General features: G+C 59.2%; 8 protein-coding genes across 8 annotated transcripts; 3 read left to right on the forward strand and 5 right to left on the reverse strand.

Annotated features, from left to right (window-relative positions):
* Positions 1-46: 46 nt before the first annotated feature.
* On the reverse strand, positions 47-3,088 carry CMQ_6055 (protein kinase; the record flags this gene model as incomplete). The annotated part of the gene is made up of 2 exons (XM_014315120.1): positions 47-1,512; positions 1,570-3,088. The coding sequence occupies 2 exons, from the start codon at positions 3,086-3,088 to the stop codon at positions 47-49; spliced, it is 2,985 nt and encodes a 994-aa protein (XP_014170595.1).
* A 482-nt stretch (positions 3,089-3,570) lies between these two features.
* Positions 3,571-4,875, forward strand: CMQ_6313 (branched-chain amino acid aminotransferase; the record flags this gene model as incomplete). Its single annotated transcript, XM_014315378.1, has 1 exon — positions 3,571-4,875. One exon carries the CDS (start codon positions 3,571-3,573, stop codon positions 4,873-4,875), a length of 1,305 nt encoding a protein of 434 aa, XP_014170853.1.
* A 132-nt stretch (positions 4,876-5,007) lies between these two features.
* Positions 5,008-5,499, reverse strand: CMQ_6009 (NADH:ubiquinone oxidoreductase subunit; the record flags this gene model as incomplete). Its single annotated transcript, XM_014315074.1, has 2 exons — positions 5,008-5,092; positions 5,204-5,499. 2 exons carry the CDS (start codon positions 5,497-5,499, stop codon positions 5,008-5,010), a joined length of 381 nt encoding a protein of 126 aa, XP_014170549.1.
* A 140-nt stretch (positions 5,500-5,639) lies between these two features.
* Positions 5,640-5,864, forward strand: CMQ_6310 (uncharacterized protein; the record flags this gene model as incomplete). The annotated part of the gene is made up of 1 exon (XM_014315375.1): positions 5,640-5,864. The coding sequence occupies one exon, from the start codon at positions 5,640-5,642 to the stop codon at positions 5,862-5,864; it is 225 nt and encodes a 74-aa protein (XP_014170850.1).
* Positions 5,865-5,958: 94 nt separating this feature from the next.
* Positions 5,959-10,854, reverse strand: CMQ_5945 (DNA replication helicase; the record flags this gene model as incomplete). Its single annotated transcript, XM_014315010.1, has 2 exons — positions 5,959-9,546; positions 9,634-10,854. The coding sequence occupies 2 exons, from the start codon at positions 10,852-10,854 to the stop codon at positions 5,959-5,961; spliced, it is 4,809 nt and encodes a 1,602-aa protein (XP_014170485.1).
* A 607-nt stretch (positions 10,855-11,461) lies between these two features.
* On the forward strand, positions 11,462-12,634 carry CMQ_6220 (uncharacterized protein; the record flags this gene model as incomplete). Its single annotated transcript, XM_014315285.1, has 1 exon — positions 11,462-12,634. The coding sequence occupies one exon, from the start codon at positions 11,462-11,464 to the stop codon at positions 12,632-12,634; it is 1,173 nt and encodes a 390-aa protein (XP_014170760.1).
* A 282-nt stretch (positions 12,635-12,916) lies between these two features.
* Positions 12,917-15,780, reverse strand: CMQ_6149 (c6 zinc finger domain containing protein; the record flags this gene model as incomplete). The annotated part of the gene is made up of 2 exons (XM_014315214.1): positions 12,917-14,837; positions 15,386-15,780. 2 exons carry the CDS (start codon positions 15,778-15,780, stop codon positions 12,917-12,919), a joined length of 2,316 nt encoding a protein of 771 aa, XP_014170689.1.
* A 3,347-nt stretch (positions 15,781-19,127) lies between these two features.
* Positions 19,128-20,794, reverse strand: CMQ_6330 (tyrosinase precursor; the record flags this gene model as incomplete). The annotated part of the gene is made up of 5 exons (XM_014315395.1): positions 19,128-19,277; positions 19,347-20,040; positions 20,100-20,272; positions 20,340-20,714; positions 20,780-20,794. 5 exons carry the CDS (start codon positions 20,792-20,794, stop codon positions 19,128-19,130), a joined length of 1,407 nt encoding a protein of 468 aa, XP_014170870.1.
* Between the last annotated feature and the right edge of the window lie 2,402 nt (positions 20,795-23,196).

Here is a 23,196-nt window from a genome sequence, read left to right on the forward strand (position 1 = left end):
AGAAGTCTATGTGTGCTCGCCCCATTATCCTTGTTCATGTCTTCCCCTATAGCAAGCTTTCGTACTTGTCCAGTCCTGTCTTGCCGGGCAGCGCCGACATCATTGCACCATTATTGTTGTTGTTGTCATTGTTTGAATTCAGGCTCATCATGCCCATTCCCATGCTCATGTTCATACCCATATTCATGTTTGACCCCATCATGCCTACAGCTCCTGCACCACTGCTGGCCGACGGTGCCAACCCGAGGCTCGCTCGGTTGTAGTTGGGAGCTGCCATTGAGGAAGCAGCCGGTGTTGCCGAGAGCGCTGTCATGCTGGCCATGCCATTGCCAAAACTGCTGCTGCTGCCGCCTGGCGGTGGCGCCAGGCTAAAGGCGGGTGGTGGCGGCAGCGAAAAGGCTGACGATGCTGGTCCGTTGTTGTTGGGGGTGGTCCAGCTACTGCCGCTGCTGCTGTTGCGGTTGGCCATCATTGGCCGTGCCGGCAGCGCCTGGGAGAACTGTGTGGACGACGGGGTCATGGAGGGAAAGCCACCGAGATCGGACGGAGCGGGTGGACGGGCTGCGGGCATGGAGGCAGCGGTGCTGCTGGGCGTGGACCAAGAGAAGGAGGGCGTGACGACAGCAGCAGCAGCAGCAGCAGCCGACGCGGTGGCGGTAGCAGACGACGACGAGCTCAGCCGAGAAGCAGGCAAGCCGCGGGGCGAGCGCAGCGGTGGTGAAGTTGAAGAGCCAGCCCAGGTGCCCTCGAGGATGCCGCTGGTGGCAGCAGTGGTGCTGCTGCTGGCGGTGGCCCGTCCCTTGACCAGGCGTTCAAAGTCGTCCTCGGTCTCGCCGGCGCCATCCCAGGCAGACAATTTGTTGTCGGTGACACCGAGGGCAGACAGATCATCCATCAGTGAGGGGGTGCCGTTGCGGGAGATGGAATCGAGGCCGCCATCATGGCCGGAGCCGGTCGACAGGTCCTGCAGTTTGCGGGACTGTTCGTCCTCGACGCGGGCGGACAGCGAGCGGATCAGCTTCATGAAGGCTTGAAACTGCTGCAGGTTGAGCAGCGGCCCCAGGGCCATGGTCCAGAGGATGGGCAGGATCTCGAGGGCGACAAAGTCGGCGTCGGCGGCGCGGCCGACGACACGCAGAACGCGCAGGGCCTCGACCATGACGGCGGGCTCCTTGGTGCGAATGGCCTTGACGAGCGGGACGATCTTCTCCTGCATGGTGTACTTGTCGAGGGCGGTGGAAGGGGCGGATGAGTGGGCGCCATTCAAGCCGTCGTCAGCATCGGGATCACCGTCAGGACGACCACCACAGAGGATGGCAAAGGCTTGCAGGCCGCGGACCTTGATGGCAAGGCTGCTGGTCTTGGTGAAGATGGCGCCGACGACGGGGAAGAGCTCGTGCTTGACGGTGCTAAAGTCGAGGACAGGCAGCATGACGGGAATGCTGCGCAGGGCAGCATCGACGACAGACGGCGCAGGCGACTCGAGGGCAGTGGCCACGATGGGGATAACGTCTGTTTTTTGTTTTTGTTAGTGCCGAGAGGGAGGGTGGGTGAGAGTGTGGCACGCACCATCTTTGAAGTCCTTGCCGGTGGTGTTGGCGGCTAGAGTGGACAGATGCTCGAGGACAACCATCAAGGCGGCATCCCGGGCAGGATCACGTTCGGGCTGCTTAGCATTGGCAGCAGCAGCGGCAGCAGCAGCAGCAGCAGTACCAGAAATGGTGGGGACAGAGCCAGCAGGACCAGCAGCAGCCGGAGTGCCGGCAGCAGCAGCGCCGAGGAAGAGGACCTTGAGCCCAGGCAAGACACGATCAGAGACGGCGCGACGAGCAGACGGTAGCAGGTCGACCATGGCGAAGATGTTGTGCAGGATGGCGGGTGCGAGTTCGCGGTCCTTGAGCTCGTCGAGCAGAGCGGGCAGCAGCTTACGCTCGACGACGGAGCGGGGAAAAGAGGGCAGGACCTTGCGAAGGCCACGCAGGAACTGAGTCTTTTCGCCGTGGGTCTTGGCAGGAAAGGCGTCGAGAAAGCGGATGGTGGAGACGAGGATGTTGTCAAAGTACTCGCTGGTCTGAAACTCGCGGGCAGTCATGCGCTGGGCAGGACGACGGGCGATGAGCCGAGGCAACACATGGGCGACGAGATCGCGAGGAAGAGGGCGAGCAGCGAGAAAGTTGTTGGCTGGCGAAGGAGTGGAAGAAGGCGAGGCGAAGAGACGGCGATACGCGGCGACGCTGTTGGTGTTGTTGCTAGTGACAGCAGCAGCGAGCGGCGAACGATGAGGGTCGTCGTAGAGGGCGACACAGAGGAGGCCGAGAGCGAACATGTCGGCAGCCGGGCCGAGCTGACCGTCAATGACGACGTCAGGAGCAGCATAGTCGAGGCTGGCGAGCACAGAAGGTGGAAGCCGGAGATCACCACCAAAACAAAACATGTCAGCGACAGCGGCGGTGCTGCTGGTAGCCCCAACACTGAAGCCGAGACCGCTGAGCTTCCAGTCGGACTTGGCATTGACAAGGACAGCGTCGGGGGTCAAGTTTCCGTGCACGAGGCCAGCTTTTTCATGCAGAAACTCGAGGGCCTTTCCGAGCTGCAACAGGCCTTTTTGGATCTCGAGCACGTCCATCTCGTCGCGACGACGTCGTCGGGTCCGCGGGCTGTCTGTCGCCATCTCGACATCGCCCTCTGCCAACAGGCTCGCCAGCGATGCCGTCACGGCTTCTGTGGCAAACTGCAGGCCGCCGCCGCGAGTCTCTTCGACCGGCTCGACCAGCTCCAGCACGCTCGGGTGGCGCAGCCGGGCCAGTGCCGATGCCTCACGCTTCAGCCGGGCCACCACCTCGTCGGCTGCCCGCCGGAACGCCGCCGCCCCCGCTCGCTTTCCCAGGCCGCCGCCGCTGCTGCTGCTGCTGCCGTGCGCGTCCAGCACCTTGCGGTCAAAGACAAAGACCGAGCAGGCCTTGCCGCTCGACCGGTGCCGGGCATCGTACACCTTCCACGGGCCGGCCGTGCAGGTCGGGGTGGCGGCCAGGCTGTAGTGGCTGTTGATGTTGGTCGACGAGATCGACTTGAGCGCGGACGAAAACATGGTGGAGGTGGAAAGGAGGCAATGGAGACAGATCGAGATGCGGTGGAGAGGAGGCCAATCGGGTCCAGTCGCGATGGACAATGACACGATCGAGTCGACTGCCGATAACGTGCCTCACGTGCCGTACCGTGTCGATGTCCGCATGTCGCTCAGGCTCGTGTGCAGGGGATCAGGTGCTGTCGTGGTGCTCGACCATTGCCAGTCGAGGCCAGTTCGCGATACACTGCAAAGGCTGGTTGTCATGTGACCAGTCACGTGGTAACCGAAAACTCCGATAGCGCACGTTTTGGCTGGAAAAAAAGAAAGAGGCGGCTGCGTGGTGACTCCCGCGGACACCTGGCCAGCTCCGCAGGTCGTTCTTTCCTGCTCGGGTTCCACTCCACCAATTTTGTCTCTCTCTTCTTGTCTCCCCTTGTCTCTCTCTTTTTGCCTCATATTCTGTCTCTCTTCTTTCATCCGTCCACATCTGTCCCCTCGTCACAATGCTCCGGCCATCTTTCCGCCGGCTCGCTGTGGCGGCCTCACCGCTCCGGACGTCAGCCACGGCCAGCCGGACCGGCAGTCTCGCCCGACAGCTATCACGACCAACATCGACGACGCAACAGCAGATGGCACGACGAGCAGGCATCACCGGACAGCGGCCATACAGCGCGGCAGCGACAGCAGCAGCGACGCTGCCGGACATCGACCCGGCCCGGCTGGTGATTACGGAGACGACGCGGCCGGGCGAGCTGCAGAAGCACGAGGATCTCGTGTTTGGACGGACGTTTACGGACCACATGATGACGATTGCATGGAACGCAGAAGACGGCTGGCAGGCGCCGCAGGTCGGGCCGTACCAAAACTTGTCGCTGGACCCGGCCACGTGCGTGTTCCACTACGCCTTTGAGTGCTTCGAGGGCATGAAGGCCTACAAGGACAGCCAAGGCCGGATCCGGCTCTTTCGCCCAGACATGAACATGGCCCGGCTCAACCGGTCGTCGGCACGCATTGCGCTGCCGACCTTTTCGACGGAGGCGCTGACGAGCCTGATCGCGCGCTTTGTCCAGCTGGAGAGCCGCTTCATCCCGGACCGTCGCGGCTACTCGCTCTATCTGCGGCCGACGATGATCGGCACGCAAAAGACGTTGGGTGTGGGACCGCCCGGATCGGCGCTTCTGTTCGTCATCGCCTCGCCGGTCGGGCCCTACTACCCGACCGGCTTCAAGGCCATCTCGCTCGAGGCCACCGACTACGCCGTGCGAGCCTGGCCTGGTGGCGTCGGCGACAAGAAGCTGGGCGCCAACTACGCCCCGTGCATCGTGCCGCAGCGTGAGGCCCTCAGCCGCGGCTTCCAGCAGAATCTCTGGCTCTTTGGCGAGCAGGAGTACGTCACCGAGGTCGGCACCATGAACTTTTTTGCCGCCCTCGTCAACAAGCAGACTGGTGCCCGCGAACTGGTCACCGCTCCGCTCGACGGCACCATTCTCGAGGGCGTCACGCGCGACTCTGTTCTCGCTCTCGCCCGCGAACGTCTCGTGCCCGAGGGCTGGACCGTGTCCGAGCGCAAGTACACCATGCACGAGCTCGCCGAAGCCGCCGCCGACGGCCGCCTGCTCGAGGCCTTTGGCTCCGGCACCGCCGCCATCGTCAGCCCGGTCCGGTCCATCAGCTGGCGCGGCAACTTGGTCGATTGCGGCCTCCGTCCGGACCAGGAGTCGGGCGAGATCACCACCCGCATGAAGAACTGGATCGAGGGCATCCAGTACGGCGAGGAGGAGCATCCGTGGAGCGTCGTGGTGGGATGAGCCTCTAGAGACAATGTAGCAATCCAACACGGCCATTGCAAGTAAAGTAAATCATCGATTCAGGTAGCAAAACAAAGCGATCCGTCCCAGCCTTCTACCGTCTATCGGTCTTCTCTGCCGTCTGCCAGCCGTCTACTTCTTCTCCGGGAACGGGTCGGCCAGGATGCCCTCGGCCTCTAACCGCCGCCGTGCCTCCTCGAGCGCCCAGGTCTGGATGCTGCGGCAGGTTAGCAATGCCGGACGATGCGAAGACTGATTTTATGATTGTTCAAGTTCCAAAAAATAAAAATAAAAATAATAAAAATAAAAAAAAACGAACCAGACTCACGAGCTGTCCGGCTTAAAGGGCACGATCGCTGCAAACAGGACCAGGCTGCCGCAGAAGCCCCAAAACATGGGTTTCTCCCAGCCCTCGTTCTTGTACTTGTCGCCTGGCTTGACGCCGAACAGCCAGCCGGTCGGCGCGTCGTACGGCGACTCGTGGTGGTGGCCGGCCGACCGTCCGGCCGCCGTGCTGGAAAATGCCGCGCGCCCGCCAGCTGCTGTGGTCGTCATCGTGGTCGTCGTCGCTGGGCGCCGCGCAATCGATGCAGCCGCGCGCCGGACCGCCGAGGATGCCGTCATGACGGAGGCGATAGGATGAAAAGAGAAGCAGAAACAAAAACAGAAACAGAAAAAAAGAAAAAGAAAAAGCGAGATCAATCCGGCCGGAGACGCGCGGAAAACTGGTCTTGGCCCCGCCGACAAGCGGAACACGGCGCGGAATGGAATGGGGAAAAAAGAGGACAGAGCGGAGAGCGGAAACGGTCCAGAGGGTCGGTCACGGACAGGCAATGGGAGAGGAGTTCGTCGTCGTGGCCAGCTACGCTTGTCTGGTGTCGGTCAAGAGGAGCGTCAAAAATGGTCATCCTCCCGTTTGGACGCCGCCTGCTGATTGGCCGGTGGCGGAAATCTTCGGAACCACTGGCGGGCCGGAATGGGTCACGTGAGCTTTCCAATGTCTGTATATCCTATTCTCGCCAAGTCTCCAACGTCCAAAACACGTAGACCAAACGCCAATTGACCTCCCTTACCTCGTCCCCATCAATACCTCCCCCCCATCATGTCGTCCAGGATCCCCTGCAACACCGGCCTCCCCTTGAGCAGGATGCCCTCGGCCGGCCGCACCCGCCGCAGTGGCTGCCGGTTCTCCTTGTCCCGGCTGCTCCGTGCCAGAGGTGATCGGCCAACCGCCGCTGGCGACAGCATGGACGATGGCGGTTGTGTGGCCGGCACGTCGTCCAACCGGTGGCTCTCGAGCGCGTCGGCTGGCAGGTTGTAGATCCAGTCGCGGGCGTCCATGAGAGCGACGAAGCGGGCGAGCATGTCGCCATTGGGATCGGGATTGGTGTCGTTTTCTTCTGTACTTTCGTCTCCCCATCGTCCTCCACTTCCTCCTCCTCCTCCACTCAACGTGCTCCGACTGCCGACCACCAGCAGCTTCGTCTTCGCCCGCGTAAAAGCCACGTTGATCCGCCGCCAGTCCTTGAGCAGCTCACCGATGCTGCAGGCTTCGTTGTTGCGCACCAGCGACAGCACCACCACTTCCTTGTCACGACCCTGGAACCGGTCCGCCGTATGCATCTCAAGGCCGCCACCACTGCCACCACCCATCCCGCGCAGCCGATGGCGCAGCAGCGCCAGCTGCGACCGGTAGTGCGTCATGACACCAATGTCCGATGCCGCCACGCCGACGGCCAACAGTCCGGCCACCAGCTGGGCCACCAGCTCGGCCTCGCACGGGTTGACGATCCGGTTGCCCTTGGCCTCCTCGCGGCTGCCCGCAATGGCGTCCGTGTTGACAAAGACCACCCGGCAGGCCGGCTGCAACAGGTCCCTCAGCCAGCAGGGCTCTTCGGGCCTACCTCGGCAACCAATCATATCACGTGACCCTCCCCCATGACACACCCCTAGGCCCTCCAGCTGCACTGCCAGGCTGCGGTGCCGCAGCGCCTCGTAGCCGCAGCGCAGACGGCCGCCGTATATGAGCGTGTTGCTGAGCGTCATCACGTCCTCGCACATGCGATACTGGTGCGCCAGGCTGGCCACCGATGCCGGATGCGCGTCCGACAGGCGCTTGAACAGCGACACGTCCAGGCCGCCGGCCCGGGCCTCGTCGTTCTGCACCAGCGGTGGCAGCTGGTTGTGGTCGCCGACCAGAACAAACGTGCGTGCCATGCGGATCGGCCCTAGGCAGATGGGCAGCGTGATCTGGCTGGCCTCGTCCACGATGCAGTAGTCAAACGTGCGCTCGTGGAAGAGCGCGTGACCGATGCCGAGACACGTTGTCGCCACCACCGGACTGTCGTGCCACGCCCTGCGGATGGCCTCGAAGCTGGTCTGTGTTGCTGGTGCCTCGGCCAGCACGGCAAAGTCGCGCACTTCGGGGTGCACCTTGGCCGGAGCTCCGAGCCGAAGAATCGATATCTCCGAGTGATCCACTTTTCCCACTTTCTCGGCCGAGCTGCCCGGCTTCAGCTTCAGCAGGATGTTGTCCACGGCCGTGTGCGTGTACGAGGCCAGCAGCACGCTCTTGCCCTGTCGCACCAGCGCCCGGATGATGTGTGCGATCGTCGTCGTCTTGCCGGTGCCCGGCATCCCCAGCACCAGCGCGTAGTCCTGTGCACGCATCACCTTGGCAATCGCCTGGCGCTGGTCCACGTTGAGCTGGCCGTCTGAGCCACTGTCTTCTGTCTCTGACCGATTCTCCGTCTTCACTTCTGCCCGAAACCGTGGCGCCTCTAGGTCGACGACCAGCCGTCGGATCGCCTCGGCCGCGTCGCCGGCCTTTGGGCCTGCCATGATCTGCACTAGGTTGTTGCGCACCGTCGCCATCCCGTTGCTGAACTCGTCCTTGTCCAGTCGATAGCGTGTCGGCCTTTCTTTCACCTGCTCTCCCTTCGCTTCTGCCTTTTCGCGCCCGCCCACCTCCATGATCCCGGCAAAGACCTGGTTCGTCTTTTCGTCAAAGCCAGGCTGCCGGATCCGCGCATTGTGCAGTCGCCGGTCCACGGCCACGTCGATTCGTTGTCGTCGGACTGCTGTCACAAACCCAATCGCCAGGGCAAAGTGGCCTTTTTCGTCCGACACCACCACCGGCTCGCCCACCACCAGCTGTGAGTCCATAAAGCTGAAGCCTGCTGGCGGGTCCTCTTTGACGAAGGAGTAGTGAAACCGGTTGATCTTTCCACTGGATGCGGCTTGTTGCTCTCTTCCTCCTTTCCCCCCCACCCCTCCCTCTCCACCCTCTCCCCCTAACACCACCTCCCCGAAACAGCGTCCCAGCCTCTCCCGCTCGGCACTGCTCATCGTCCAGAGCTCTCGCCGCAGCCGCTGGCTCTCGCGCTCCTCCTTGGTCAGCAGGTCCTCCCAGCGCAGGAAAAAATCGCGATGCTGGTCCGTCAGATGGCGCACGGCCTCGTCAAACGGCGCGCCCATCCCGCTCGTCTCGCCGTCGCCGCCGTCGGCCAGCCGGTGGTACACAAAGCAGGCGGCCTGCGCGCAGCACCGCCCGCACGCGTTCGCGCTGCGCTTCATCGGCGGCAGTCGCACGCTGCGCTCGCGCACATGGCCGGCCAGCTCGTTGCGCTGCATGATCATGTGGCGCAGCTCGTGTCGGATTGCCGGGACCCGCAGCATCTGCGAGCTCTCCATGTAGAAGAGCACGCCGTACTGCACCGCAATGTCGTACCGGTCCGTCAGCAACAGGTTGTACAGCACCGTCTGCGCCTGATGGCTGCTGCTCATGTTGCGTCCCGTCTTGAGCTCAAACGGCACCGTCAGTGTTGTCGTCTTTGTCGTCTGGCCCCCTTGTTGGCCCTGCTGGCCCTCCTCCATCACCACCTGCACGGTCGCGTCAATGTTGCCCTTGAGCCCGTACATGGGCGACCACACGTGCTCCTCCACGTCCAGCAGCTTGTTGATGCTCATCCGCACCCGCTCGCCGTTGCGTCCTTGCACGATCGAGCTTGTCTTGGGTGTCGTCGCCAGGAACGTGTCGGCCCAGCCCTGCAGCTCACGCGTCTGCGTCAGCAGGTGCTCGCGCGCTGCTGCCGCCTGCACCCGGATCGTGTACAGCTTCTCCAGGTGCTTTTCGATCGCCCGGTCCACCGTCGCCGCCAGAAACGCCCCGTCCCACCGGTTCGCCATCAGCGCGTCCTGGAAGATCTCGTGCAGCACCGTCCCATACACCAGCGCCGGTGTCGGCTCGCTCGTCGCCTTGACCCGGTCCTGCAGCACCGCTCGCCGCGTGCACGTGAACGAGTCGGCCACCACCGTTGCCGACACCAGCTGGTCCGGGTGCAGGATCAGCATATTGTGCTCGTTGTCCACTACGCATGTCCGCGTCTGCCCGTCAAACTCTCCGATCACGTGCACAAACGCCTTCTCGCTTGCGGCTGTTTCGGCCCAGTCGCCGCGTAGCCGCACCGTCATCGCCGCCTGGGACCGTTCTCCCTGCACCACGAGCACCTGCGCGACTGTTAGCCGGCCGAAAGCACAGCCACCACCGGACGCGAACAGACTCACCTTCTCCTGGGCCTCTCGCCCGCGCTCGTCCGTGTACCAGCTCGTCGTCACACTCGTCACGAGATATCGCTGGATCACCCTCGGCTTGGGCCCGCTGGCGGCGCACTACACGAACACAAATAGTCTCCGTTTAGCCTCTTGCTTCATCGTCTCGTCGTCTCATCATTTGCGTCTACCTGGATGCTCTCGTACGCTTGGGATATCGGCCCGTGAAACCGTTGTGTGGCCGGCCTGCGAGACCGCCTGTGTCGCCGCCTTCTCTGCCGCGTCAAAGTCAAAGTCTGCTCCAAACTCATCGCCGTACATGTCTTCCATGTCGTCTGCGGCGGCTGGCGGCGTGCGTGGCTGCGGCCCCCGAGTCTGCGGCAGTCGTGGCTCTGCCTCCATCTCGGCCATCAGATCCTCGGCTGCCGCGAAAAGGTCGTCGTCGAGGTCTTCAAACTCGTCCGCGCCCCGACTCTCCTTGCTCCCCGGCCGTGCAGGTTCCGGTGCAGACGGCGCTATGGATGCATCGATCTCGGCCAGGATGTCCTCGTCAAAGAAGTCATCGCCGTAGTCGGAGAGCGTGTCGGCGTCTGTCTTGGCAGGCTCTGCTGGAGCCGGCTGACCAAACGACTCTGTATCTACCAAGGTCTCGGTGGTGTTAGCCTGTGGTGCAGGGTGTAGCTGCTGTGCTCTCGGCTCGTGCCCAGAAAAGAAGGCGTCTGCTTCGTCGGCGATCTCGCCCGGCCGTGGCCGAACGGGTGGCCGGACATCGTCCACGCGCTGCCGCTTTGCCACGGGCGTGCCGCAGCTCATGGCGCGGCGCAGCGTCGAGTCGCTGCGGGGAGATGGATCGTCGTTGGCATGTGCCGTCTGTGGTCCCGGTCCCGAGGACTGTGTTTTTGTTGCTGCTGCTGCTGCCCTGGTCTTGACCGTACCTGTGCCGAGGGCCGTGTGGTGGCGCGTGAGCCGGGTGCGGGCCACGGGCGGTACCGGATTCGCCAGCGCCGTCTTGAGGGCCTCCTTGAACTTTTGCACGTTCAGGGCCACCTTGCGTGAACGCGCGCTGGATGGAGACGACGGCGGCGACAGGCTTCGTGGCCGCTTGGCACCGCGACTGCCGCCCAACGGCGGTGCGGCCACGGGCTCCGGCAGCTGAACCGTGCCCGCATCCGTGTCTGCGTCCGTCACCCACGACAACTGCGCGTTGGGCGATATCCCCAGCGACTCCCGCACACGTGGCGCCACCGGCGTGCCGGCCAGATCTTGCCACGCAAAACGGGCTCGCGGTGTCGCCACGTGGATGCTGAGAAACTCGGGCGTCACCTTGTCGGGCTGCGTGCACGGCCTGTCGTTCTCCTTGTCCGAGTCGGCCTGGTCCACGCTCTTCTGGCAAGGCCGGGACGCTACTGCGGCTTCGTCTTCCGGCATGGCCGTGCTCTCACAGCTATCGGTGGCCGGCTGGAACGCAAACTGCTTCAGCTTCGTCTTGGTCGTCGTGGATATCTCAACGGGCGGCGGCGGCGGCGGCGGTGGTGGAGCATAGGTTGAATGGCTCTTGGCCCGTCGCCATTGCTCGCCTTGATTCGGTCTCTGTTTCAGTCAGATAGAAAGCCAACAGACAGCTGGCCAAAAAAGGGGATACCCACCCAGGATCGGTTCTGCTTCTCCGACAAGGACTTTTGGAGGGGAGACATGCTAACCGCTCAGGCCACACCATTCGTGGGAGGAGCTGACTGGCTGAGGACCTTGTGGTCTTGTTGTGTGCTCCATTATGAAAATCGCGGGTGGGATGCTAGCTGCTGCATAATAGGCATAACCGGAGACGCGACTTCGACGCGTGTTGCCCCGGACCGTTGTATTTTTGCAATTAAATTCAGAATGGTCTCCACGACGCGTGCAGCCACGCTGTGGCGGTGCAGATCTGCGCTTACTGAGTTCACGTGATGTGATCTCATATCTTACATAGTTGCAGCTCCCCACATCCGGTCGTTCCAGCAGGCTCACCAGCCGGAAGCACCATCCAAACGACGACAACATGGACGACAACAGCGACGGCAGCGCCGCCGACGGCGGGCTGGACGCCAATTCGATCACCAGCATCAGCAATCTGCACGTCAAGTCACTGGGAGATCTGGCACGGCTGTCCGGCCACCTGCCGATCAGCTGGCCGGATCTGCCGCGCATGCCCTTCTTCGGGCCTCTGCTGGGCTTCAACGACCAGTGGTACCGTGCCGCCATTGCGCTGAGCGTGCTGGAGACGCGCTGGCGCGGCAATCGGTCGCTGACGCCCGAGGAGGTGCAGGTCGTGGCCGGCCAGACGGCCAAGGCTGTCGCCACCATGGCCTACGAGGTGCCCGTGCTCTTCGGCACCACTTGGCTGTACGAGCGTCGTGGCCGTGCCACCTTTCGCTTCCCCTTCTTTCAGCCTGGCGCCTCCTTCAACCCCGGCGTCTTCCCCTCCGCCCGCTGGCCCGCCCTTCAGGGTACCGCCGCCCGCTCCATGTGGCACCTCGCCCGCGTCTGCCTCTACACCAGCCTCTCGCACTTTGCCCTGCGCACCCTCTTCATCTCTTACGCCATGGCCGTCAAGAACGTCGAGTTCGAGCGTGATCCCCGCCTCGGCTCTCTGCGCGCTGCCATCCGCGACCACATGGCCGACCGCCTGGCCAGCCGCGAACAACAGCTGCATCCCACCAGAGGATCGCCCGGTTTGCCGCTGCCACCACCGGGACATTCCACACAGCCTTTGGCCCATCCTCGTGAGACTGACAGCTCCGCCTTCATCTCTACCTCCAACACCCCCACACCAGCTCCCGTTCAGCCCTACGATGATCTGTCCGACGAGACCGACAACTTTGCCGCCGACACCCATGACGAGGCCTCACCCGTTGCGCCCATCGCCCGTCACCGTGGCTGGAAGCGTGACGTCCGCCCAGACGACGGCGCCAACAGCGGCTCGGCCTGGGACCGCGTACGCAATCAGGCCTCCTCCGGCGAACCCCGGCCTGTCCCGGTTGCCCACAGCTGGGGCGCCAGCCGGAGAGCAACGCCACAACCGGCGGCCGCGAGCCAGAAACCCACAGACGACGACCGCTTCTCCGAGTTCTCCGTCGAGAAGCCGACTGAACGCCAGATCGAACAGAAAGAGTTCGACGCCATGCTGGAACGCGAACGCCAGGGCCAGGGTGACGAGAGAAGGAGGCCGTAGCCGTAGCAGATATTCAATCGGTCTCAATATGGCATGACTTAATAAACGCACTTTTAAAAATTGTCCCCCATAACATAAATACGCTCTATGCAACTCAGGGTATCGCAGAATCGAACAGCCTGTACATAAGTGCATGCCCAAAGCACCAAAACCACATACAGGAGCCCTGACAGCGTGCAAAAAGTTCCCGTCCTTGAATCCTAAAGGGTCAGAAGTGGATGGATTCCTGCCTGCCCACTGTCGTATCTCGTCGCATGGCATCCAGTCACTTGTCTCCTCGTCTCATTCCGGCACGCTTGCCATCCCCGATCCCGGCACAAAGTGCCCATACACTCCGTCGTCGCTGCTGTCCGTCGACTTGGGGCTCTGCACCCCGTTAATGTCCACGCCCGAGAAACTGCCAAAACCTTCGTGCTGGCCCAGCGTGCCAAACCCGTTGCTGTTGCCGCCGCCCATCCCCCCGATCCCCATCCCCAGCGCCAGGATGCTCTGCCGCCGCGCCGCTTCCATATCGACCGCGCTCGAGCTGCGGCTGAAGCTCGGCTTCTCCGGCAGCTTCTTGAGCAGGCCCGTGCTGATGTCCAGCATGCCCATCGCAAACTCCGTCAGGCCCTTGCCTTCACCTGGCTTCGAGCTCACCGAGAGCGTCCAACGATACTCGCCCAACCGTCGCCGGTACCACTCGGCCTCCTCGCGTCCCGGTGATGTCGCCCACAAGAGGCTGCCAAACGTTCCGATCAGCGCAAAGTTGGTCTTGGACGCAAAATACCAGAATGACTGCAGATGGTTCGGCGTCAGCCGGTTAACAAAGTCCATTGCTGAGATCAGCCGCGCCTTTGCCGCCGATCGGCAGATGTGCTGCACATATGGATCAGGCCCATTCTGGCTGCCACCGCCTCTGCTGGTCCCGTTGCCGTTGCCGCTGCCGCTGCCGCTGTTCGAATGCACCGGTGACGCCGGCGTGCTCACCGTCGAGTGCGTCATGCCGCCTGGTGGCGTCATCGACCGGATGATCCGTCGGTGCAGCGTGATCTCGGCCGCAAAGTACGCTAGGTGTAGGTAGCCGATGCTACACAGCCGGCCGCTGCTCAACGGCCCCGATGAGATGGACGAGTCCATCCGCACCGCTGTCGGCAGCGCCGAATACCACTCTTTAAGCTTCAGCTGGATCGGCTTGGCCAGCGCCAGCACCGTCTGCGTGCCCTGCGCCCCTGCCGCCGCCACATTGTGCACCGCCTGCAGCGTGTAGAACGTCTCCAGGATCTCTGCCAGCACCTGTGTCAACTGCACCATCTGCGCGAACAGGATGCGGCCGCGCTCGATCTGCAGCCGCTCTTCTGTGTCCTCCTCGTCCCACTCCACATCCTGGAAGTCGTTCGGCTGCAGCTGCCTCACCGCCCAGTTGTTGGCAAATATGTGCGATGGCCGCCCGTGCACAAGTGCCCCCCATTTGTCCTGCATGTACAGTGCCCACGCTAGTCGCTTGCGCAGTCCACGTTCCCACGGTGGGATCTTCCAGCCCGAGCAGTCCAAGTGCAGACCTAGCTCCTGCCCAATAGCCGCCAGCTGTGCTGTGGGTGCCCACTGGTCACCCTCGGGCCGCTGCGACAGCAACAGTCCCGCCTGCACTGTCGAGAGTTTGGGTCGGAACATCGCATCCGCCAGCGTTGTCCGCACAAGCCGCTCTAGCTCGCGCATGTTGGGCCGCGGCTGGCCGATGAGCTCCTCGTCCTGGTCCCACCAGTTGATCGCCAGGATGTATATGGTCGCGAGCAGCGGCGGCGAGATCTCGTGCGGCGATGTCTCGTACTTCTCGTAGAATACTGTTTTCTGGATGATGGGAAAGGCCGGATGCACCACACGGAAGTATATGTCGACGAGCCGGCGTCCATTCGGACCTACGATTCGCTCAATTTCCTCCACATCATCGGCCACGTGCTCAAAGCCGGGCGTGTTGTAGTCTGGCAGAAGCAGGAACGTGTCGCTATCGCTGACCTTGCGGAGCGTGCCACGGGCCAGAAGGCTCTCGTCTTGCGGGTCAAAGGGCGAGAGATTGATCAGAGACGGCTCGAAGTCGGTCGTTGGCCCGATATATTGGGAATACCGGTCCTGCTGTAGGCCTAGTGTTCGTTTCAGCATAGTGGCACCGCCAAAGTTGGCCATGTCCTCTGTGAGCGAGTTGCTGGCGGCTGTGCTCGAGAAACTGGCGTTTTGCCGTAGTCGTCTGTTATCATATCGTCCAGAGAATCTGTGCGCCAATCAAACATTAGGATCTTGGCCATATAGAACCAACACTGACGGTCTGTGCTCTCTGCACGTACTGCGACCCGTCCGCGTATCTCCAGTGCACAATCACAACCAAAGGAGACGGAAGGGGCAAAAAACCAATAAAAATCACGGACGGTCATGTGAAGTGTAAGGCTGCTAGGGGGTGTGGGGGGGATAGGGGTGTGGGAGACAAATCAGGCACTGCCTCAAGAGGCAATAGTTTTTACGACGTAAGGAGAGAGAGGGCAGAAGGTAGAACAGGAGAAACGGGGGGGAGGAGACGGGAAGGTGGGAGCACAAGCCATAGTGCTCTAGTATGGATAGTTTGGGGGTGGTGCATTGGGGTGGGCTTTGGTAATCCACATCTCCCGATTGGGGTGTCTCAACTTTGGGCGTCTTGCGAGGTCTCGCGAGGTTTTGGGATTGGGGAATGTTTTTGGAGGTCTTGGAAAGTCTGTGAAGTCTCGCTTAGGTTCGTCTTACCCTCTCTTGCTGTTGCCATCGTCCGGATCGCCGGCCAGCTTCCTCTTGCGAGGTTGGGGGCTTTCTGATAAAGAGCATTCGAAGTTGCCCACCTGGCAGGACACACAGACGTCATCGTCCTCGCCCATAACGCAGCGGATACGACGTCTCTGGCAGGCCTCGCAAGGTGTTGCGGCAAAGGTGGTAAAGGGAGAGCTGGAAGCGGACAAATCGAGGCGGGCGAGGCTTGCAGGATAAGAATCGGCGCTGATGCTGTCCTGGCGGCTCGGCGGGTGGGAGCGTCGAAGTGCGGTGAAGCTTGTAGTAGCACGACCGAGAGGATCGGAATATGAAGAAGCAGGCTTGGGAGCTATGGGAATAGGCGCCGTTCTGGCCATGGCACTCGGGGTGGACATGGCGTCCGTAATAGGTCCCAGCGATGCCGAAGACCGTGGGACAGCAGAAGGCGGAGATATCCACTCTCACCAGTAACCTGACCGGGCAGTCCGTGGGGACCTGGCTCGGGAACGCACCGAGCGAAGCCAGGTAGCCACACAAACACGAGATCTTCTGATAAGCACCAGGGTCCCGCGGCTGGCTGCTCAAAACGGTGTCTCGTTGCGTCCACTGCTTGCCCGTTTCACGTTCCGGCACAGGCCCTGGTCAGACAGGCCCGCTTTGTGGGAGCTGATAAGAAAAACAGGACACCTTCCTCAGCCGCTCGCTCGCTCGCCCGGCCACCAGAATACGGACAAGATAAGGCCGTCTTTTAGGAAGGGCGATGCGACCCAGAGAAAAACAGAACTAGGAAGTCTGTCCCAGCGCCAAGCGGGGTATGAAATATGCAAAGACTGCTTCTGTTCCTGGGGATGGATCTGGACGTCTGTCTTGCCAGAAGAGCAGACGACTGCACGAGATCGCGGCAAAGCTCGCGTGTCCGGGTGAGCTTTCTAGACGGCAGAATCACCGGCAGCTCCGATAGGACAGTCCTCACGTGCCCTCGCACAACTGAGACGAGCGGTATAGAAAGGTGAAACTTTCTCTGACGTGGCCGTGAAAACTACGACGAGAATGCAGCACCACTGCGTATGGAGCGTGTGCTATACGCCGAGACCCGAGAAAGCAGAGGAAGAAGGCGAACGACAGCCCGGCGCGATGAGCCGTGGCTGGCCAGATGTGACAAAGCCGTTTGTAAACGTTCGGAGAAGGTGTCCAGTAACGGGACGAGAGAGAGAGGAGAAAACGGGGGGGAGCTCCGGGGACGGTTAGGTGACAATTGAGACGAGGACGAGATAAGCTTGGCTTATCGGCGTCATTGGGGTGATTATATCGAGAAATGGGAACTGTTCCGTAAGGAGATCGAACAGAGTGGGATGGGCGCCTGCAGGACACCTCATCTGGCAAACAAAGCTGGCAGAGAGGACGGACTGGGTAGACGGGGAGATAGCGATATAAAGATAGGATATGAGATGGTGGGGGTCGGCTTGTTTAAACAAGTGCAGAAAGGGAAAGGGGACAAAGTGAGCAGATCTAGCAAGTCGAGATGCCGGCTCTAGAATTGGCGCCAAAGATCTAGTGTCTGTGTGAGGCAAAGGGGCAACTCGTGCTAACTGCTTAGGCTATTGCAAGGCCATACGTCGCACTGGCTCTGCCGCAGCGCACGGGATTCCGCGTGGTGCTAGTGCTGTGCGTGTTAAGTGGTGTCTGTCCGTGATGCCGATAGGAGCCGTGTTGGTTTTTTTTTTCATCCTTCCTTGCAGCTCTGCTCATGAAGGATTCCGGCACAAATTTTCCTCACCGACAACAGCAGTATTTCCACCGCCCGGCGGCAGTGCTCACTCTTTGTCAGCTTCGGCGGTTCGTCGCTTCCGCTTAAGCAAATTACGCATCTTACGACAGGCGAGTTCCCGTCTGCACCTGCCCGTTTGCCAACTGATAAGAGCCCGAGCTGGGACGTAACAGCTACGTCGTAGAAATACGAATTGGAAGGAACTGGCCTTATCGGCTGCATTAAAACACAAAATACATAATGGGAAAGCACAAGCCGGGGCTAGATACGAAAAGCGCAAATCACAGTACAGCGTGTTACCTACAATGGTGGCAGTACTCCGCAAAGAGCGAAGAGAGGGCGGGGAGATGTGCTGCTCCTCTGTATGCACAGTACACCATCGCGCACGGCTGGTATACACAAGTACTTAGTACAGCATGGCTGGGCTTATCAATACCGCGACGAATTCTGCGCTCGGAACGTCTCGGGTAGAAGCGACCTGCCAGGGACCCGCAGCTCTTTGTTCGCATGTCGAGAATACAGTGTCCATGGGACAGCATATCGGCAGCGATTTCCAGATATTCCCAAGGTCAGCGTGTGGGGTCCAGTCAGAGACAAGGCAATTGGAATTGGCAGGCAACGTCACAGACGCTATTACCAAATAGAAAGCGCGAAACGGTAAGGCCAAAAACACGCTGCGCCTGCGATGGATACATTTAACGTAATGGTTCCGGCCATCCACCGCATCCACTTCATGCACAGCAATCAAACAGTGACATCATAGTTTGCGTTGCACGTGCCCAGCCTGGAGCGTCTACTCTATTAAGCGCACCAGGCGAACAACCGCAAAGAATGAGAAGCAGACCGCCGCGGCCAGAGACCATGGGATGAGATCGGAGACCAGATGGCTGCACAGCCAGGACGTGCGCGATAACACGGCGTCGGCCAGGCCGCAACAGATCAGGTGGAACTAGACCCAGACTGCGAAATTGCGGATTCCAACTATAAATCGCACAGAGGTCCAGGTTGGGGTTATAATGTATCGTCAGACTCGGACGAGATACTGACTCGGACGAGATGCTCGTACTCTTCAAGTCCAGATGGACTCACGTGAGCCATCCCTGTATGTCAAAATTGTGGGGTTCCCGACCCTTCCAGATGGTCTGCATCTCATATGGTGGGCACCCTGCATTGCACAGCGCGGGGGCGTCTGCTACATACGAGCAGTATTACTCGTACACTGCCTGCGCACGCGGCTTTCACGCGGCTCTGTGCACGATGCGGCAACTGCCCACACTTTGTTGCTGCTCGTTGCTGCCTATTTGGTAGCAGCCGAAACCATAGTCTGCCTGTGGCCCAGTTAGGCCTCTGCAACTCCTCTACGACGTAGTCAGCCGTTGTCGCGGGGGTCAGCCCACGAAGTTAACCGACGGCGAATGCCTGCCTACCTCCCACGATACTTGTTGCCCTCGTGCATAGGCCAGTCTCAAACAATATGATCACAGTTCCAATTTCTTTCTCTTCACCAATTGGATCACTGCCATTTCGGTAGAATACGACTCGGCCTCGCTATCCACTTCTGCGCCTGCATTCTCCGCGTGGGAGAACAAGTATGAGAGGACGGGATGACAGACGAAACACGAATAACCCCATGCTCAGACCATTTCGTGAGGACACCTTCTACTTAGTTCTTGATCGTTTACATCGTCTCCCCCCGCCCCTAACAGCAGGATACTGCCGCGCAAATTTGTCTTAACTCATACGCTTTCGCATAAGACAGGCTGCGTCCGTGTTGGTCTCTTCCCTTTGCAAAATCCGCATTGTCCGGTTTTTGACATCACGGCACCATGTCGGCCGAAAAAGTAACGGTCTCACGCCGGTCCCAGATCAGACCAAACACCACCTCTCCTCTAATCCAAATCATGTGTACAACGCAATATGGGACCATGCCCATCCACACATAGCACGCGAATCTCATACGAGCACAGCGTGCATCTAGACCAACAAACCCGGCTCGAGCAGCCAATGAGTGATGGGACCATATTCTGGAAAATCGTCACTTGTAGCAGCTGGCTTGTAACTGCGTTGTTGCAGCTCGACATGGAGGCTCGAGACCGAGTCGGTCGGAAAGGACGTTCCATCGTCCTAAACACTCATTAGATGAGACGACAGAAAACGAGCACAAAATAGGAATGGTCACCAAGCAGAACCTACCGACAGGACGACGATGCGCAGTTGCTTGTGCAGCTGTGCAACAACAGAATCGGAATCAACGAACGACGGGGGCCTAGATCCCCGCTCTTCGGCTAGCAAGGCATGCCGTAGCGGCACCAATGTGTAGCTGGTGCCTGTCGACGGCATGGTTAACAGAGAGGCACCGCCAAGCTTGTTACTGCTGGTGTTGGTGCTTACACTGCCGTTACCGCTGTTGTCTACAAGATGCAACTCAATCGAGCACGGCAGCGGCAGCTGGGCCCGGTCGACGGACAGTTCGATGGAATAGTCGGTGGTGTCCATGATATTATTGCGCTTGGCCTTCTGTTGCCATCGGCGTCGACCACTTCCTGATGCGGTATTTGCGGCCTGTCCGTACAGGCTGTTGACGGCCGCGCGGGCAGAGGCGGCCAGCTCGTCAGGTGACAGGGACCAGTCGGGCAGCTCGGGGTAGGTGTAGCCGAATGTTCGGGTGGCCTCCACAGAGCGGCTGGTATGATAGACGGAAGTGCTATCATCGTCGCTGCTGTTGCCAGGAGCCCGAAAGGGCAGAAGGGGACTGTCGGCGGTCTGGAGCCCGGCGGCTGTACCAAAGACGGAATGACCCATTTGGCCCGAAGTGAACACGGAACTGTTAGGGTGGATAGCTTGCCAGAGCGCAAACAGGCGGTCGACGTTGGCATGATGGAGGAAGCTGGTAGTCAGTTTCGCGGCGCTTTCCCATTTCTCAGCCCTCAGCACCGGCGTACTCACAACACTGGATCGAAACCCGAATAGCTCAAATCACCCATGTGTCCGATACGTCCTGACTCCGACAGACAGCCTATATCATTATGCACATAGTTGTGCGGGTCCTCGAAGCTAGCACCTGCATTGGCTGTGGAGGCCATGGACTCGAACGTCGTGCTTTGAGTGAAGACGGCATACTAGGAGAGAGTCAGGCACAGCCACCACGGGGCCTGGGATATCTCGTCGGCCAGTTTTGACACCTACCACTTTTCGTGTCAGCATCGGCCCGTCACCAAGGAGCACGTTATCGGCCTTGGTCGTATCGCTTTTGCCAACTGCTGCGCCACTCGTAGTTGTGCAACGTTTTGTCGCACTGAATCGAGCGAGAAAGCCGCCGAAGCCACCACCTTTGAAAGGGTAGTTTGGAAATTGGTAGCCGTACAGTGGATTGGGCATAGTGTCTGGGCCCGCTGGACCGTTAAAATGAACCGTCGGAGCAATTACAGCATCAGGCAATGCCGCATTGCTGGCCCAGTCCCAGAAAGGCAAACGAAAAGTCTGGGCGGCCGCATCATATTCACCGATAGTATCGTTAGGGTACTTCTTCGCAGCTTTGCGCGCATAAGAGGCGAGTATTTGCTTATAAGTTAGTCAAGTCGTGCTGCTGATAAGGTTATAGACCAGGCTACAGCTAAGAAACTTACCTCGAACAGCGCCATATACGGACGGTGCCAGGTAATAAACGTTGTTTGCTACATGCAAGTTAGCGGACTGTACCGTGGTACGGATGATTTTCTTTGGGACCTGACACCATGAGGACAGTATCCCGTTGTGGAACCGCCAGACACTTGGCCAACACCATCCCATGATGTGTATGGAAGACCGTGAATTCCTACAGCCCGTTAGTAACAAAACGGGAAATCTAACGGTTGCCGTTGCCTTAAGAACGAGTCTAACCAGCTATTTGATAATATGACTCAACCTCGGTCATTTTGTCGCTTTGAAAGAGATCCAAAGCCTGGACGAGGAGGTCCCTTTGAAAGCCTCTATCAGTATGGCTATGCGTATAATGATCATAGAGATATTACTCTGACATACCAGTGTGCACCAGCCTCATCAGAGACATCGTCAATATTTCTCCGGCTCGGTCGTTCACCAGTAGTGTGGTCAACCCCGGTAGAGACACCAACAACAGCAACAGCTTCAGCTGATGCCACTGGGGAGAAAGCCATCGCTACCCAAATAGATGTGACCAGACCCCAAAATGAAAAGTAAGTGAAAAGGGTCGATGTGCGCGTACTTGACGTGTCTAGATGCATGGTGTCGTATGAATTTGATCGAGATAGGGCGACAACCTCTCCACTTCAAACAAGGCAGGAACAAAATATATTTCTTGTCCAAGTGAACAAACAACAGTTGGGAGAGGCGATCATCCAAAAGAAAAAAGAAGAAGCAACGAGTGAGGAACAAGGGACGACGGGGATTGTATAGGGCTCACATAAACAGGCTTATAAATACCTCCGTCATCGGTTCTTTACAAGTGTGAGTCGCCACCAACTTATATACCAGTGCCGGCCAACGAGCATATGATTGCGAAGATACACCCAGCCTGCACCTGGATCAGCGAGTGCTGCAAAAGACTCTTGGCCCGGAGAAAAGTTTGGTGGTCTCACCTGGCACGGAGTCAACGAAATGCAAGGTGATGATGTATATGGCATACATTCACGTGAACACCGCAACCTCTCGTTCTAAGAGAAAAGTAACTGCTTCGTATAAACAGGGGGACTGTGGAGTGGGAACGGAGGACAATGGGAAATATTGAAATGATGGGATGTGCTGGAAAATTCTATGGCTTGCACAGAGCCCAGTGAAAAGTCACAGGAACAAAAGTGTTACGGCACAGAAAAATAAGAGGCAAGCACAGGGAAGTACCAGGGTTGCAGAGTGTTTTGTCAAGTGATAGGGCCGATTGCTACGTGTCGGTGAAGCCCCTGCATCTCAATGGACAAGGGGTCTGGATTACTTCACAGATGCTGTCTGCCACTTGGTGGGCATATTCACACCAAAGGCTGAATAAGAAGAAGGCAGAGTGGGGACGATAAGGCGTAACAAAGTTTGGTGCCACTGGAAGAACTTAACTGAAGTGCACTGCAGTATACAAGAGCGTACGAGAGTTCGTATGCTGCCTGCATTCGTATATGCTTGGGTGTAGAGTCTGTGCACTCTGTATGAGTGGACGTGTGAGCGAGTGTGAACAAAGCTACTCAAATCCAATCGTTCGCAAAAACGACCTTGGATGGATCGCACAGGAGAGTGGAAATGGACAGCAAGAAAAGAGAAGTCAGGATAGGACGGCACCAAAAAAGGGAAGCGTTTCCGTAGCTTTCAAAAGCTATGCCGAAAAAAAGGCAACATAAGTGTCGAGAGAATGGCACGACATGTGGCCGGAGTGGTGAGCACGAACCGTGGACATCCAAGCGGTAATATCATAGTACCCAAGGAGGCAGACATGATGAAACGAGGCATGCAGAAAACTGTATATGTCCCCAGCACTTTCTTAATATTCTGTTTTCCGCTATTGTGAGCCTCTCCATCACGGAGAGGCTGGTGTGAAAAGCAGTGGTCGACACGGGAGAAGCAAGTAGTATCCCTGTGGTGCAATGTAGGACGGCATTGTGCTGATTGTATTCCTGGATCCGTGGAGAGTCGGTCAGACAGCACCGTCCTTCTGTTCAACCCACGACTGTGTTTGTCTTCTTAGCGAAGAGCTGGCCTCGGATCATTGCTAGGACATTTGAATCTCCAAACGGATGCAACAAATACTAAAGGGGCTAGGTGTTGGTCAGCGCATCGGTAGTCCCGAACTCCTAGGGCGTTGGTCATCCTGTGTGACGTTTGATTCTGAATACGTTCCCCTCTGGTAGAAGACTGAAAAAAGAGAGCATGGGGAGCATTTCAGCCGAAATTACTCCGTGAAGTCTCGGATTTTAGTCGGTCGCACAAGCACCAAGAGGGAAGGGGCAGCACATACTATGTCCCATTTGAACGCTGACCATCCTTTTTCTTTCCTATTCAGGATGCCGCCTGAGAAGGGGGTCAGGCAGAATTGCATCTAGGAGAA

Source organism: Grosmannia clavigera (genome assembly GCF_000143105.1).
Source record: "Grosmannia clavigera kw1407 unplaced genomic scaffold GCSC_167, whole genome shotgun sequence".
Lineage (NCBI taxonomy): Eukaryota > Fungi > Ascomycota > Sordariomycetes > Ophiostomatales > Ophiostomataceae > Leptographium > Leptographium clavigerum.